The following is a 16,186-nucleotide window of genomic DNA, read 5'->3' on the forward strand; positions in this document are numbered from 1 at the left end:
CAATTAATGTAATCTACAACAACCTGCAAATAAGAAGCAACAGTCAATAAAATAATAAAAGAATTTTCTGAACATCTACAACTTAGATTTGAACATAAATTTGAATAACATTTACATGGTATCAGATCCAAATTGATCGAACCTAAGGCATTCAAATTTGAGAAGTTCAAATCGAAGATATAAACATCACATTTTGCATGGCTAATGCTATCAGATTTGAGGACAGACTTGAAGGAGGCGATAATTTCTCAGCATGGAAATTCAGAATTAAAATGATTCTAAAAGAGAATAAAGTTGAATCATTTGTAAGAATTGAATCTAAAGAACCAGAGAATGAACCTGATAAATCAACATGGATTGAGGGAAATGAAAAAGCTATGAAGATCATAGTCGATGGAGTGAGAAATCACATTATGCCAATAATAACAAAGCATGAGACTGCCTACCATATGTTTAAAGCACTCAAAAGTGCATTCGAGATAAACAACGCAAGCAGAACCTTGGCTCTAAAAAGGGAAATAAATCATATAAGTATGAACAAAGGAGAGTCAATCAATGCATACTTTATGCGAATATCAGCTCTAAGGGATGAACTGGCAACGCTTGGATATGAGATCCAAAGCAAAGAGCTAATGCTCATTGCTCTAGATGATTTGCCTAGTACATGGGAAACATTTGTCCAAGGCATTAGTGCAAGGGCTAAATATCCGAAATTTGATAGGCTAAGAGCAGATTGTCTTCAAGAGGAGTCAAGGTTAAATAAGAAGGGGATCAAGCAAAATAACATAGATGAAGATCTCCATGTTCTAAATACCAACTCCAACAAGAAAAGCAAGAAGAAACATTTCAAGAAGAGAAAGAACCGACATGAGAAAAGGTCATCTAAGAAAGACAACTCTCACATTCAGTGCTTTAGGTGTGATCAATATGGACACTATGCAGCAAGATGTCCGTATAGAATCAAACAACAAGCTACATTTGCAAAAGTAAAAAGGGAAGAATATGACTTCGAGAAGCATGTATTCTACTCTGCCCTCTCTAGCCAAGTATCCAATAAATCTAACACCTGGATCATTGACAGTGGGTCTTCACGACACATCACTGGGTATAGAGAATTATTGGATTCCATGTTAGAAGAAATTGATGAAGAAGTAACCATTGGTGATGACTCTGCACATCCAGTGAAAGGCGTCGGTACCTGCACCATTAAGTTGAAGACAAGCATGTCTCTCCAACTCACCGGAGTCCTATTCGTTCCTGGCATCAAGAGGAACTTAATCTCCATATCTGCACTTGAAGATGATGGGTACAAAATAACCTTCATGAATGGTAAAGTTCTAGTATGGCCACAAAATTCTTCCATCAAGAAGGCTATAACCCTAGGACATAGAAAAGGCTATTTGTACGAGGTATGTACTGAATCTAACCTAGCCCTACTTCATGAGATTGCAGATTCTAATGAAATTTGGCATAGAAGATTAGGTCATTTAAACTTTCATGCTTTATGTTCAATGGAAAAATTAGTAATTGGTTTGCCTAAGTTAAAACAATACCATTCTGGTACATGTAAGGGGTGTGCCCTAGGCAAAAATACTAAGAGTTCCTTTCAGAATAGTTCTAGGAAAACAAGCAATGTTTTAGAACTAGTTCACTTTGACCTATGTGGGCCAATGTCTGTACCATCATTAGGAGGGTTCCTTTATTATGTAATATTCATTGATGACTTCTCCAGGAAGACCTGGATCTACTTTCTTAAACGTAAAGAATTTGAAGAGATCCGCAAGAGATTTAAGGAATTCAAATCTCTCTCTAAAAACTCTTCCGGAAAGAAAATAAAAATCCTAAGGACTGATAATGGGAGGGAATATACCTCAGACATTTTTAGGGAATTTTGTAAAGAAGCTGGGATTAAGAGGGAGTTCACTGCCCCTTACAACTCCCAACAAAATGGGGTTGTTGAGAGGAAAAATATAACCATTGTAGAAGTAGCCAAAGCCATTCTTCTTGATCAAAACTTAGAAACTCATCTTTGGGCAGAAGCCTCCAACACTGCTGTATACATACAAAATAGATGTCCTCACTCCCACATTGAAGATAAAACTCCTGAAGAAGTTTTCATAGGGATAAAACCCGATATCACTCACTTTAGGATATTTGGATGCCCTGTCTACTTTCATATACCTAAAGAGAAAAGAACAAAACTAGAACCCTCTGGAAGAAAATGAATCTTTGTTGGATATAGTGAAACCTCTAAAGCCTACAGAATATTTGTGTCTGGACATAGCAATATTGAACTTAGTAGAGATGTAATATTTGAAGAGGACATAGCCTTCAAAAGGGCTAAATACTCTATTGAGTCATAAATCTATGCTCCATCTTCAGACATAGAAGAGGATCCCACTTCTAAGATTCAGAGGGAGTGTTTAGAAGAAAATGAAGTACAAATTCCTCCCAAAGAAATTCCTAAGAAAAGACCTCCATGGGTTCACAAAACAATGGAAGATGCAAGGGATTTTGCAGCTCCTTCAGGGACTTTTAGAGAAAGTAAGAGGCTCTGAAGATTCACTAGCTATGTAGCCCTAATGAATGACCTCTCCAAATCAGAACCCTCTAGTGTACCAGAAGCTCTTAAACTTCAAGTTTGGAAAGATGCCATGTCGGAAGAATATAAATCCATCCTAAACAATGATGTGTGGGAAATTGTTCCTAGGCCAAAAGGGAAATCCATTGTCTCATCCAAGTGGCTATTCAAAATCAAACTTGCTGCACATGGTAGCATAGAGAAACATAAAGCCAGATTTGTTGCCCGAGGGTTCTTACAGAAAGAAGGAATAGACTATGATGAGACATTTGCTCCAGTTGCTAGATACACCTTTGTCAGAACAGTACTGGCCATTGCAGCAGCCAAAGGTTGGGAAGTCCATTAGATGGATGTGAAAACTGCTTTCTTGAATGGTAAAATTGAGGAGGAAGTCTACTTAGAACAACCAGAAGGGTTTGAGATCCACAATGCAGAGACACGTGTGTAGATTAAAGAAAGCTTTATATGGTCTAAAATAGGCTCCCAAGGCTTGGTTTGAAAGAATTGACAGCTATCTCCTGAGATTGGGATTCTCAAAGAATGATGCAAATCTAAATCTTTACTTCAAGAAAGTCAAAGGTGATATGCTGATATTGATCTTATATGTTGATGATCTTTTGATTATAGGAGAAGATCACCTTATTGGTCAATGTAAGAAAGACCTTGAAAACGAGTTTGATATGAAGGATTTAGGCCTTCCACATTACTTTCTTGGATTGGAAGTTTGGCAAAACTCTAACAAATACACCTTAGACATATTGAAGACATTTGGTATGATGAATTGCAGACCCATGACTTCTCCTATGGAAACTAATCTTCACAAACTAAAGGAGGCAGCAGTAGATTCCCCATTGGTAGGTCCCACTCTCTACAGACAGATGATTGGATCATTAATGTACCTGGTCAATATTAGACCTGATATCTGTTATCCAGTAAATGCCTTGAGTCAGTTCATGTGTGAACCTAAGGAGATTCATCTTATGGCTGTAAAACATATCACGAGATACCTTCAAGGCACTCTTAACTATGGACTCAAGTATGAGAATGTTGGTTTGGATCTTCACGGGTTCACTGATTCAGATTGGGCTGGAAGTGTGACTGACAGAAAAAGCACCTCAGGGTGCTGCTTCAGCTTGGGTTCAGCCATGATATCTTGGATTAGCAGGAAACAGTCTTCAGTAGTTCAGAGTTCTACAGAGGCCGAATATATCGCAGCTTCCATGGCTGCACGAGAAGCTGTATGGCTACGGAAACTAGTTGTAGGATTATTTGGAGAACCATTGAAGCCTACTATAATTCATTGTGATAATCAGAGTTGTATAAAACTCTCCGTGAACCCTGTATTTCATGATAGATCCAAACACATAGAGATTCCTTATCACTATGTGAGAGATATGGTGGATAGGAATGTGATTCAGTTGCAGTATATCAGTACAGGAGACCAGACAACAGACATACTGACCAAGCCTCTATCCAGAGTGAAAGTTGAACACTTCAGGAAAGGTCTTGGTATGATTGAGTTATAATTAGCTTTGTAATCTGTACTAATATATGAGATGTTTAATGTAAACTTCTTTTGTCGTGTTATGAATTTATGGGCTCCACCCCTTGTGTACATTTCTAAAAGGTGATAATCTTTTAGACAATGAACACTTGTATTAAACATTATAAAGTGACGATCTTGTAATGTTGATATCATGCTGACTCATGGATGTGCCATGATATGTTATGGTAGACATTATGTGATGTAATGTCAGTGCACATACCATAACTTGGATATAAGGGAATTCAACATTCTTAATATTGTATATCCAAGGTATCGCGTGTTATGCGATACTGATATCACGTGTTATGTGATATCTATATCACGAGATGTTGTGATATATTCCTCTGTCATTTATTATGTGATACATCATGTCACAAGCATATGTGATATGATCCCTTGTATTACGAGGTCATGTAATACATTCTATTATGAGAAATGTGATGCTTATTTCAATATTTACATAGGTCTCCAGTTATCTTCCCTAGCTAAGAGGGAGTGTTAAAACTAAGTAGCTTCGGTAAGATAAATGATTGAATGAGAGACTTCATTTATCTCTCATTCAATCATCTACCTTATCGATATAACTACAAACTAATGGTAGACTTAATGATTGAATGAATAAACTTATATGCATTTCACATCAGATTACACAGTTCGATACTTGCACATCATTATCGATCATGCTATGATCAGATTTCATATGCTATAATTGAAATAGAACAGATCGGATAACTATAGTTATCATATTAATCCCATGCCGATTTGTTATCGGTTGTCAATAATTATATTGCATGTGTCTTACCCCGATAATTATTGGTAAAGCAGTTTAATGAAACGGTGCCTATGAAACCGATCAAGACATGTCTTGATCGGGCATGTCAAGAGACATGCCCGGTCAAGGCATGCCTTGATCGGTAGGCATTACATATAAGTATATGCCTTGTGAAATGCTGTAGATCATCGAAATCAATTAATGTAATCTACAACAACCTACAAATAAGAAGCAACAGTCAATAAAATAATAAAAGAATTTTCTGAACATCTACAACTTAGATTTGAACATAAATTTGAATAGCATTTACATAAACTAATAGAAAAAATCAGCAAACCCTACTTTTTTTAAAGAAAAAATTGTAAATACATGTTTACAAATTTTTTCTAAAAAAATGTAGGGTTTGCACTATTATCTACTTATCTCATTGAAGTTAAACTAAAAAAATAAATTCATTCAAGATTTGGAAAAAGTTAATTGTTAAACTAAAAAAATTTAACAAACAAATGAAAAAAATCCATTAACATACCAAAAAAAACCAACAAAATCTACAAAGTTTAACACTTACCTCTTTCAAATGAGTTGAGAAGTCTTGCTATGGACTCCTTGATGCTCTCAATGCAAGCGTATGGCCTCCCCAATGTGATTTGTGGTCTCCTTGTGTTGTGACGTTTTCACACATCGCCCCATTGCAAATGGGGACCCCTGTTTTTTGCTTTTTAGGGTTTGTTTTTTTTAGGTCTTTTAGGGTTTTGTCGGTTGGCCTTTGCATTTTTGAGTGCTGTCGGAGAGATCAATAGGATAGTAGGTCCTGCTGGAGTGAAGTCCTGATCCTGAAAATCTGGCTAAGTCTGAAAGTCCTGATCCTGAAATTTGACTAAGTCTAGCAAGTCCTGATCCTGAAAATTGGCTAAGTCTGGAATGTCCTGATCCTGAAATTTGACTAAGTCTGGAAACTGAAAAACCTCCAAAAACTAGATTTTGCTATATAACTCCTGGAGGTCTGAAACCACTCTCAAACATCCTGAAAGTATATATGGAATATAACTTATTTCTTATACTTAAATGTTATATTCCATAAAAATTATCCTGATAGAGAGTTCAAAAAGTCAAATTTCGCTCCTGTCCTTCACTGAGGATCCAGAGCGAATTTCGCTCCTGTCCCTCTCCAAGGGACCAAGGCAAAGCGCTCCTGTCCCTCACCAAGGGTCCAGGGCGAAAAAGCTTATTTGAGCCATTCCTGACCTTGTTTGGCCAAATTGGAACATCAAAGGCATGGTGAAGGACAAAATGAGCATGATAGAGCATCCAGACTTGATCAAAGACAATGAAATGATGGAGTTTTTGTCTACAAAGGTAAAAGCGCTCCTGTCCCTCACCAAGGGACCAGAGCGATTTTCTTTATACACACATTTTTAGACCTTTCTTAGACTTGAACTCTTATTCATGGTGTGTAACAAGATGATATCTTCCTTAGCCAAGACATTTCATGGTGAAAAGTGAAGCATTTTGGCCTAGAAGACAAAATTCGCTCCTGTCCCTCACTGAAGGACCGGAGCTTGAATTTCAAATTTGCACTGTTCTTGCAAGATCAAGACAATTTTATGATTTGAAGAGACCAAGGAAAACATGATTTATCCATTGAATATAATTTGGAAGGCTAACAAAGGACGGATAAGCTTGGATTTGCAAAATCGCTCCTGTCCCTCTACAAGGGACCAGGGCGAAAAGCCTAATATCCAGTCCTTCTCGCCAAGTTTGGACAAATCTAAGCCAAGGCGCGAATTTGAAATGATGTTTAAAATGCCTTGAGGTTGATATGATCAAGAATTGGCGCAATTTGTTCAAGAGAAGGCTTTGATCTACACTTTGCCTAGCGAAATCTATTTTTTTTTTTTTTACATCATTTCTTAGAGTTTAAAACTCAAGAGGAGGTATGGCGAAATCATCTTGACACCCTTGTTCAAGGTTTGACATTTGTTTTGGAAAATCTAAGTATTGCGTAGTTAATTAGGAAATGATAACTCAAGATTTATCATGAAGTTTCCTAATTAAAATCTTGAGTCTTCCTTTTAAAGTTTAATTTTTAGATTTCAAAATATATTACTAATTTTGAAATGTTGTGTAGGTATCAAGATGGCGACTCCAAAGCCCGGAGGATCTACAAGTCGGCAGGTTCTCATCAAGGACGATCAAGCAAGGACAAGGGCGACCTCCTCCAGCCTAGCATCGACAAGGACGGCCTTCTTTGGACTAACGTCATCAAGGGCGACTTCTCCAATCCAGTATTCCAGGGCGAGGTACAACAATCATCCTGAACATCAAGGACACAAGAAGTTAGAACAAGGGTTCGTTGAAGATGCAGATAGTTCTAGATGAATTAATTAAAGCTAGCTTCTCAACAACATCAAGTTGAATATTTACTAAGTTACAAGTGTCAGATGAGGTGGCATCCTAGTCATCACTTCTCCAGTCAGTGTGGTCCACCTCAGCATTTCCAGATTCAATGTACCTAACTCATGGAAGGTGGCACAAACTCCGATGTACCTACCCCAGCTATCCATTGGTGGAATTTTCTAGAGAGGACATGTGTCCGAGCAATACAATTTTATCATTGGTCAAGCATTAAATGTTATGTAATGGTTGTAACAAACCCTAATTAGGGTTTTCATTGTTGAATCTTGGCCATTGATCTCGAATTGATCTAAGCCATCGAATTGTATTGAGGGCACTATATAAGCCCTGGCATTTCATTTTGTAAAGGCAGTTAGAATATAGTTGGAAGCAGTTAGAAGACAGATAGAGAGTAGTTAGAAGGTGATTAGCTAGTTGATAGAATAGCAATTGGAGTAGAGTAGAGAGAGAAGGCAAAGATTGTTGCCAAGATGTTGTTGTAAAAGACTTGTAACTTCATTGAATAAATGGTGAAATTTATGGGTCGATTCGACAATTTGCATGGTCTTTATACTTCTCATGTTTGATTTTATGATTAGATGAGTGGAAGAAATGTGCTTGATTGATGGTGGAATTCGTATATCCATACTACTAGCATTGTGTTGATTGCAGACTTGCCTTGTGTAGTCAACTGGAATCATTCAGCTTAAGCTTAACTTCAATTGTCGCTTCTTCATTGATCTGCATCAACCTGATGGTGTCTATGCCTGCAGGGATGATTTGAACATCATAAAGCTTTCCTTCGAAGATCGCACTAACCTTGTGGAGATGGTCCTGGGATGTCAAAACAAGACTTAGTTAGAATTTCATCAAAGATCATTCATTGCTCTTACATTCTTAGTGTTAGGATTAGATCTTTTCCTCGCCCTCATCTTTTTTCCTTTTTTCAAGTCAAAGCTAGTAAGAGCCTGTGTTCCAGCAATATTCAAAGCAAATCAGAAGTTCAGGCATCAAGTGAAAGTCCCCTTGTGATTCCAGCAAATCACATCATACCACAGAGAGCTTATCCACACGTAGAGACCCTACATCGAAGAACCTTGGAGTCATCCTGATTGATCCTTTTTCGCGACATCTTCAGCAATCAGAGGCTTTACTCAAGAGAGGATAAGGTACCTTTAGGTATTTTATTCTGTGTTTGATAGTGTACAAAATACACGTCAACACCTTGATGCTCTTCTTCCCTGCTGGTTGCAAACCTATGGCCTCTTGTTTTCCTTCCTCTCTCTCACTTTTCCTCTCTTCTTCTCACAACTAGCAATTAGAAGACCTTTTAGGGTTAAATGAAAAAGAAATTAAAAAAAAAACATGTCAAAAAGCTTTTATTTTTTTTGGTTTTTGAAGTCGAAATCTGCACATGCTGCAGTCGAGTCCTGGAGCTCGGACTCGGTGAGTTTTGCCATAACTCGCTTGACTCGCGAGTCAGGCGAGTTATGGTCAAAACCCACCGAGTCTGAGTCCAGAGTCAGCAAAACTTGCCGAGCTTGTCTTGACTCGCCAACTCGGCGAACTCGCCTGACTCACGGCGAGTCTGGGAACTCTGGTATAAATCATTAGATTATGTTGTCTTTGAATTTTTGATTGTTTTATTTGCATAACTGATAAAATGTGGTGAATTTTGAAAAGTCCTGATTTTAGTGGTCCCTTAAAACAAGAAATTATGCTCAAAACCATAAAGATTTACAAATTAAAAAAATATAACCCTCTTACGTGAAACACCCTTTTAAAATATCTATCCCCCTGCTTTGATATTGCTCATTCAATAATACATTTAAAAAAAACTTAAATTATAATTAGCCTCTCTAAATTGCAACTGCCCCTTTCCTTTTTTTTATTTTATTTCTTTTTTGACTTCTTATAAACTACTCACAAATTTTATATAAATATCATGCAACGTTTAAAAATCATTCCTTGAACAATCGATCTACATCTCTAAAACATGTTGAACCCATTTGCAATGATATAAAGTTTTGAAAACTACAAAATGTGTAAGCCACTATTTATCCTATTGCCAGCCACAGTACCTTCAGAATTTAACGATAATGATTGACTGCATACACAGTGATGGAAAATGATCCACACGGTCACAAAGAACCAATGACAAGAATTTGGTGACATGAATTATCTGTATCAGACATGGCTTGATGATAGGAGACAAAAAGAGAACTTGCTTAGGGGCCCATCTATTTTGATAATTGATAAACATGTTTAACAAAAAGAGAACTTGCTTAGGGGCCCATCTATTTTGATAATTGATAAACATGTTTAACAAAAAGAGAACTTGCTTAGGGCCCCATCTATTTTGATAATTGATAAACGTGTTTAACAAAATTCTGGGTGCTTTTAAAAAGTTTATGCATGTGGGTTCACATGGGTATGGCCAGGGCACAGCCCTGTCATCTTGCTACTCTGTGGCAATGCCCCAGATGTATCCACAGGGTACCCAGGATGGTAGGGCCTTGCCTACGACATATTTGGGCTGCCCATACCTGGATCTGTTCCATTAGGTACTATGATGGATCCCAAAATACAAAATCTGGTAACATAGGTATATTTCAACGTGTTAGATTAGTGAAGAACAACAAATTTCTTTTGCTAGATTAATACTAGCAAAGAATATTCTTACTTGGTTTGAAAATTATGCTCATTCTTTGGCTTTAGTAGATTTTTTTTTAACATGTGTTAGTTCAGCACCAATTATAGTGTAGCATCATTCTTGGCAAGAGTTAGCCAATTTAGCAGATATATAGGCTCCACATGGAATTTTTTTGAGGGGAAGTGGAGCAAAGCGAGCTTACACCATTCATATATCATATATTTATTTGTTTTATCTAGGTGTACGTTTCTTGTTCTTGTTATACCTAGGTTATACAGCCAATAATCATGCTATTTATTGCATTGGGTAAAACGATTATCACCTCCGTACATACCCATAGCCATAGGGACTTAGTCTATACTCTAATGTAGTTTATTAATAAAATCATCTGCATAAGCGGCAACTTATTTGTGCACCCAGCTTATTCAATCTTATCTTTGTGGTTTCTCTAATAACATACAGAAGGCAAGTTTTTATAATGAATTTATATCTAATCTGCAAGATGTTATCATAAACTTAAGTTTAATACAAAGAAACCTTTATTACACTTTACTCCAATATGACTCTGGAACTAAATTAAGCCCTTAAATTTCAGTTGTAGTATGTAAACAATAACCCAGTTATCAATGCCTGCGACAATTGAACAAAATGCGCGTAAGCCCCTAGTGAAGTAGGGATCTCCTCATGACTGTTGGTTGCTGGGGTTGATAGCAATCCAAATGCATATCTGAATTTTATTGTCCAATGATTATAAATATGAGAATACCTTTGAGACAGGACTGGAAGACAGTTGATGTCCTTTAGATACTAGCAAAAGGTGGTTTTTAAATTGATGTCAAACTTACAAAGTTAGCAACATGCATTTGTTCATTATGACCCATATCCTGTCCTAGTACAACATTTTCAAAAAAACTGTCAGGCAATGTAAAGTATTTTTTTGGATGCTCTTAGGTTCTTATCCCAAATAATTCACTTTTCTTATTTGTGGCCTTATTTTAATGAGCATCGATACCTAATGATCCCTTTGCACCCCTGTATTTGAGACCCCATTTAATGAAATGGATTCTGGTAAGCTCTTAATCCTAGCAGATATTGTTGGAAGAATGATGCGGGAGAGGTTCTTATGTCCTTGCATAATTTTTGAATTATGATTGTTTTATGGCAGTGTTCCTTATACAAAGTAGTTTCTATAATCCTTGCCTCTAAGCCACTTCCATGGCCGTCCATATGGTATATGATTCTGCAACATTATTGGATGTCAATCTTAATCTCAAAGTAAATCCTGGTTGAACTGAGGAATCTGTGTCGATAAATGAATCCCCCTGCTTTGGATCTTGCTTTAAACCTTGTCTTTTAAGATTTTGGAAAGCTCTCTTTGTACTTATTCTCTGCTTTAGTGTCTCCTTTGGCTAGTGTGAAACATTATCAAAATTACACTCCATTGTGCAATTTCTTTAGAAAGCATCATCCTCTTGTCCTGATCTGGAAGATTATATACAGTAGATTGAGATTTCAGAGACATTCTGATGTTGAACACTGAAACTTTCTCTAGGGAAGGTGATTGTTGGCGTGGCACAGAAGATTTGTGTCTCAACTGTGGAGGGGTGTAATGGGCAATAGGATATGGCATCGTTATAGGCCAAAGGTGAATCAAAGCTTAGAGAAGGTGGTATATTATGCATTTTGAGTTGTCGGTGTTTGTTGTTTTCCCTATGTTGGCCATCACTATTGGAGAAAAACACAAGATATCAAACAATGCTGTTGTTTAGGGTTTTACAAGGGTCAAAGACTCAAAAAATCAAACAGATGCTTCAAAATCATCGTTGAAGTCTGGAATTGTGTGCTCTAGAATTGTCTGAATTTGTTGGGTGACAATTCCAAATGTTTCAAAAGAGAAAAGGTCAATCCTTCTTTGGATCCATAGACAATTTGAATCAGATTCTGATTTTGGACAAATTGTACCTGAAATCAGCTTGAAAACTTGCCATTTGGTACCTTAAGCTACATTTAATAAGAGTTCTGAAAAAGATTGCTTGAACCAATTTGTAATTTTGTGATGATTTATCAAGTTTAACCATGTAGTTTCTAAGACAAACTCATTGATCTTTATTTCATGAGTAATGGTTAAGAACAGCCCATCTTTCATGGACATGAATAGTCCACTTAGCACTCTCTGCATCTAGGTGATGCTCATAGGAGTGAAGTATTGGGACTTCTTCGGAGCTCACCCATCACAGTATTACTCCGATTCAAGCGCACTTAAACTTTGAAGTGTTCCCCAAGATCAAGCCAACTTAGCTTGCTACCCCATTTGCAAACCTTCTGAAAGTGTTGTGCCTTACGAAACATTGATTGTAGAGTTTCTCAGCTCATTCATTAACAAGTAGGTGGTTTTTTGTGCTTGTAATTTTCAGATCGCTCAAATGTCTTTCAATAGCTCAGAAAGAAAATAGAACTTTTCTGATCATGTATTTATGGTGCAGGTTAGTGGTTCAAAGTTCTATTACCTAAAAAATGAGGCTGTTTTATTGGAGATGGGACTCATTAATTGGACTTTGTCAGAACTCACAAGAAGAGGATACGTACCTTTGAGCACCCCAGATATTGTTCGATCATCTGTTCTTGAAAAGTGTGGCTTTCAACCCCGGGCAGAGAATACTCAGGTGTTAAATTCTCTTATGATTGAAATTTGATTGACAGAACAATTTTAATCATTAATAACTTGTGGACTGTCCTAGTTTTCATTTTTTAATGTTCCAAGGTTCAGGTTATACATTGTTGAAGTTAAAAGAATATCAAAGGTCTGGTTGGTGTAATGATTGTACATTTGAAAATTTGAAGCACCATAATTTTCTTCTTTTGTTATGAGCAGGTATATTCTATAAATGGAACAGACCAGTGTCTAGCAGGGACCTCAGAGATTCCAGTAGGGGGAATGTACATGGATCGCATTATAGCTGACACCCTCTTGCCAATAAAACATGTTGCCTTTTCACATTGCTTTCGCACAGAGGCTGGTGCTGCAGGCTATGCAACAAGGTCTGATTCCATATTTACTTATGGCCATGTCACATTCTTGAGTAAATGGAAGTTTGCATGTTTTCTGCTAAATTATTTTTATTGCAATACATTAACATTGGAAACTGTGGTTGCAATTTAAAATGAAGGTAATCTAGTACATGCAACATACATTTCTTGGAATATGAAAAAATTGTTCTACTGAACAAAATGCCTGTATATTGTATATACTCCATCCTATATAAAATGTGGTATGAGGCTCTTGGAGGGGCCCAATGTTTAGAATCAGGAACTTACAAGGCATTAAGTAATGCAGCTTAGGATTGATAGTGGTGTGTAGAATGGTCTGCAAAATGTTTGGTAAAACCACCATCACCTGCATAATGGTGACCATTGAACATGTAAAATCAACAATTTCTTCATAGTGTTTTGATCTGTAGAATGCCACATAAAATTTATGGTCAGTTGATATTATACCAATATCTGGTAACTAAATCAAATTGAAGATAAATGCACGTTCAAAAGAAACTTTATTTCATTGTGGAAAATAGAACATGCTTTCCAGTCATTGTATGTCAAGAAACCTCTCTCTCATTGGAGGTCTGATATCTCTCGGCAGGAGAGGTTGAGCCCCCTAGTTCCTGTAAGGGTCTTGATTCCCTCATCATGAACCCTTGCATGTATACTTTTGTGGAGGTTGGCAATACTTTTGGATGAGTGTCAGTAATCTTTTTTTTTTCAAGTTAAGCTTTGGGCTCATTATTTGGGGCATACATCCTTCCTATGTAGGCATTTCATTGCTCATCAAAGTTGTCCAAGAAATTCACTCAATCTCAAGACTGACCTTTGTTATGTTAATGCATGTTGTGCTGACTAAATCTATTTTTTGAATTGTTGGCTAAGGCAGTTTAAGTTATTAGATGATTATACATAGGTAAATGCAATGGTTGAGTTTTAATTGATGACTGTTGGTCCTTAAAATAGTACTTATGCTGTCACAGAAAGGGCACAGATTTATGAGAGGTCCTCCCTGTATTGCTTGCATTGTAAATGAACACGTATGGAATAAATCATTAATTGTTACATTCTCCTGCAATCATTTTAGTCTGAATTGTTTTTCTTATTTTGTACTTCCACTTACTGTCTTGTAGTGGTGTTGGATTTTTGATGGTTACATGGTGGATGCACACATTGTTATGAGCTCAATCCCTGTGGCTTCTTCAATGTGGGCAAAACCAATGGAAATGGATCCTTATCTTGTGAAGTGAAATTTCTTGATTCTCATCACTTGCCCCTACTCCACTAAACTAAAATGGTAGTTCTTGGAGGAGAACACCAGTGTGTTCCAGCTCTCTAATAAGTTTACATAGTGGGTGCATTCATTTAGTTTAAAACTGATCCTCTAGTGCAACCATTGCTACTTTAAGGTGCAAGAGGATTTCATCATTCATCACTTTCGCTTAAGCTGTCTGGATGAATGAGTAATTCTATTTTAGTGAATTGCTATTCTTGCAATTAGACATGCATATGTTTTCTGGCCTTATTTTGATTTCTTTATATATTTAGTTGTGCCCACAAATAGAATATTGGTGTCACAGAGATGATTGAGACACCAAGCCATAATGATGGAAGCATACTATGGCTGCACACTGCTTTGTTGTTTGGAATGCTTTATGATGGATAACAATAGATCTGTGTTATAGATTCTTCAGCTCTATCTAGTGAGTGACTAGTGAACTGGAATTTTTTTCTGAATTTCTATTGCCTAAACAATAGCTGTTTTTTCTGGGTTGTTGGGCAGGGGCTTGTACCGTGTCCATCAGTTCAGTAAGGTTGAAATGTTTGTGATATGTCATCCAGAGGAAAGTGATTTATTTCATGAGGAGCTTATTAGCATTGAGGAAGATCTCTTTTCTTCACTTGGATTACACTTCAAGTGAGTTGGACTCCTTTGTCTGTTTAATTTATTGTACAGCATAATTTTTTAATTTTGTTTTACAATCTTTGATTTTGTTGCAGGACTCTAGACATGCCTTCTGAAGACTTAGGTGCACCTGCATACCGCAAGTATGATGTGGAGGCATGGATGCCAGGTCTAGGGCGGTATGGTGAGGTATACCCTAAACTGTAATGTCATACAGGAGGGGATTTGATTGGTAGATAGGAAAAAATTATATGCCTCCACTAATATCCATGTAATAATTATGCAAATTTTCTTATTTGCAGATATCCAGTGCATCAAACTGCACAGATTACCAAAGTCGTCGACTTAATATTCGGTATCGACCTGTAAGTGAAGAATCAACTCTTTCAATGGCGGTCAAGCCCAAGAAAAGGAAAATCCCATTGCCGCCATTACAGTTTGTACATACATTAAACGCGACAGCTTGTGCGGTACCTAGAATGATCATATCCATACTTGAAAATTTTCAGCAGGAAGATGGGTCTGTAATTGTTCCAGAAGTTTTGAAACCATTCATGGGTGGTGTTGAAGTCATATATCCAAAGTCGAAACAATAAAGCATGTTTTCCTATAAAGAGAATATAATAAAGATAATTTTGTGACAGTTTTTTGAACCATTTTCTGAGCTTCACTTCAGATTTAGCTTCTGAGTGTATGAAATGTTTTCCACCCTATAAATCTTAGTACTTATCTTTCTTGACCTTTGTAGTCATCCTCCAATGGTAGATCGATTGCATGCTTTTGTTGGGATAATTTATAGGTGTATTACATGCTTTTGTGGATTGCTTATTTGATCCCTCGGTAATTTTAAGTTCCAAAAAAATATAAAACAGGGGTTTGAACATCCATAATGTTCAAATGAAGTTAAGAGGGGACATTGTTCGAATACCGTGGCAGATGCTTGTGTGTAAGAAAAAGATTACCTTGTTGATAGTTTTTTTTTGTGTCTATTCTTGGTTGATTAGACCTCCATGCCATTACAACTAACAAGTTCTGTATGCAAGATTGTCCTCAGAGTACGGTCTGCAGAATTCAATTCCCTAATAAGCTCCACATATGATACTGTTGGTGTAAATAATTATTCATCATGGATATTATTACACTTACTTAAGTTTACTTAGGATAATGCATTTCATAGTAGTTTGGATATGAGACACTTGGGTGTTTGTGCCTCATTGGGATAGTGTGTGTAGGAGAAATTCCACCTCTTATGGTGTTGATCTTGTTATTACACTATCATATCCACTTATTGTGGAGTG

General features: G+C 36.9%; 1 protein-coding gene across 5 annotated transcripts in view; it reads left to right on the forward strand.

Annotated features, from left to right (window-relative positions):
• LOC131039365 (serine--tRNA ligase, chloroplastic/mitochondrial) overlaps positions 1-15,627 on the forward strand; it is a 104,490-nt gene extending 88,863 nt beyond the window's left edge. For all 5 annotated transcript variants that reach the window (XM_057972084.2, XM_057972083.2, XM_057972087.2 and 2 more), the window contains 5 exons: positions 12,430-12,609; positions 12,819-12,985; positions 14,766-14,900; positions 14,984-15,077; positions 15,191-15,627. In XM_057972084.2, the coding sequence (XP_057828067.2) occupies positions 12,430-12,609; positions 12,819-12,985; positions 14,766-14,900; positions 14,984-15,077; positions 15,191-15,484 (870 nt within the window). In that variant the 3' untranslated portion in view covers positions 15,485-15,627. The remainder of the gene's footprint in view (positions 1-12,429; positions 12,610-12,818; positions 12,986-14,765; positions 14,901-14,983; positions 15,078-15,190) is intronic.
• The last annotated feature ends 559 nt before the right edge of the window (positions 15,628-16,186 follow it).

The sequence above is a fragment of the Cryptomeria japonica genome, chromosome 10 (genome assembly GCF_030272615.1).
Source record: "Cryptomeria japonica chromosome 10, Sugi_1.0, whole genome shotgun sequence".
NCBI lineage: Eukaryota > Viridiplantae > Streptophyta > Pinopsida > Cupressales > Cupressaceae > Cryptomeria > Cryptomeria japonica.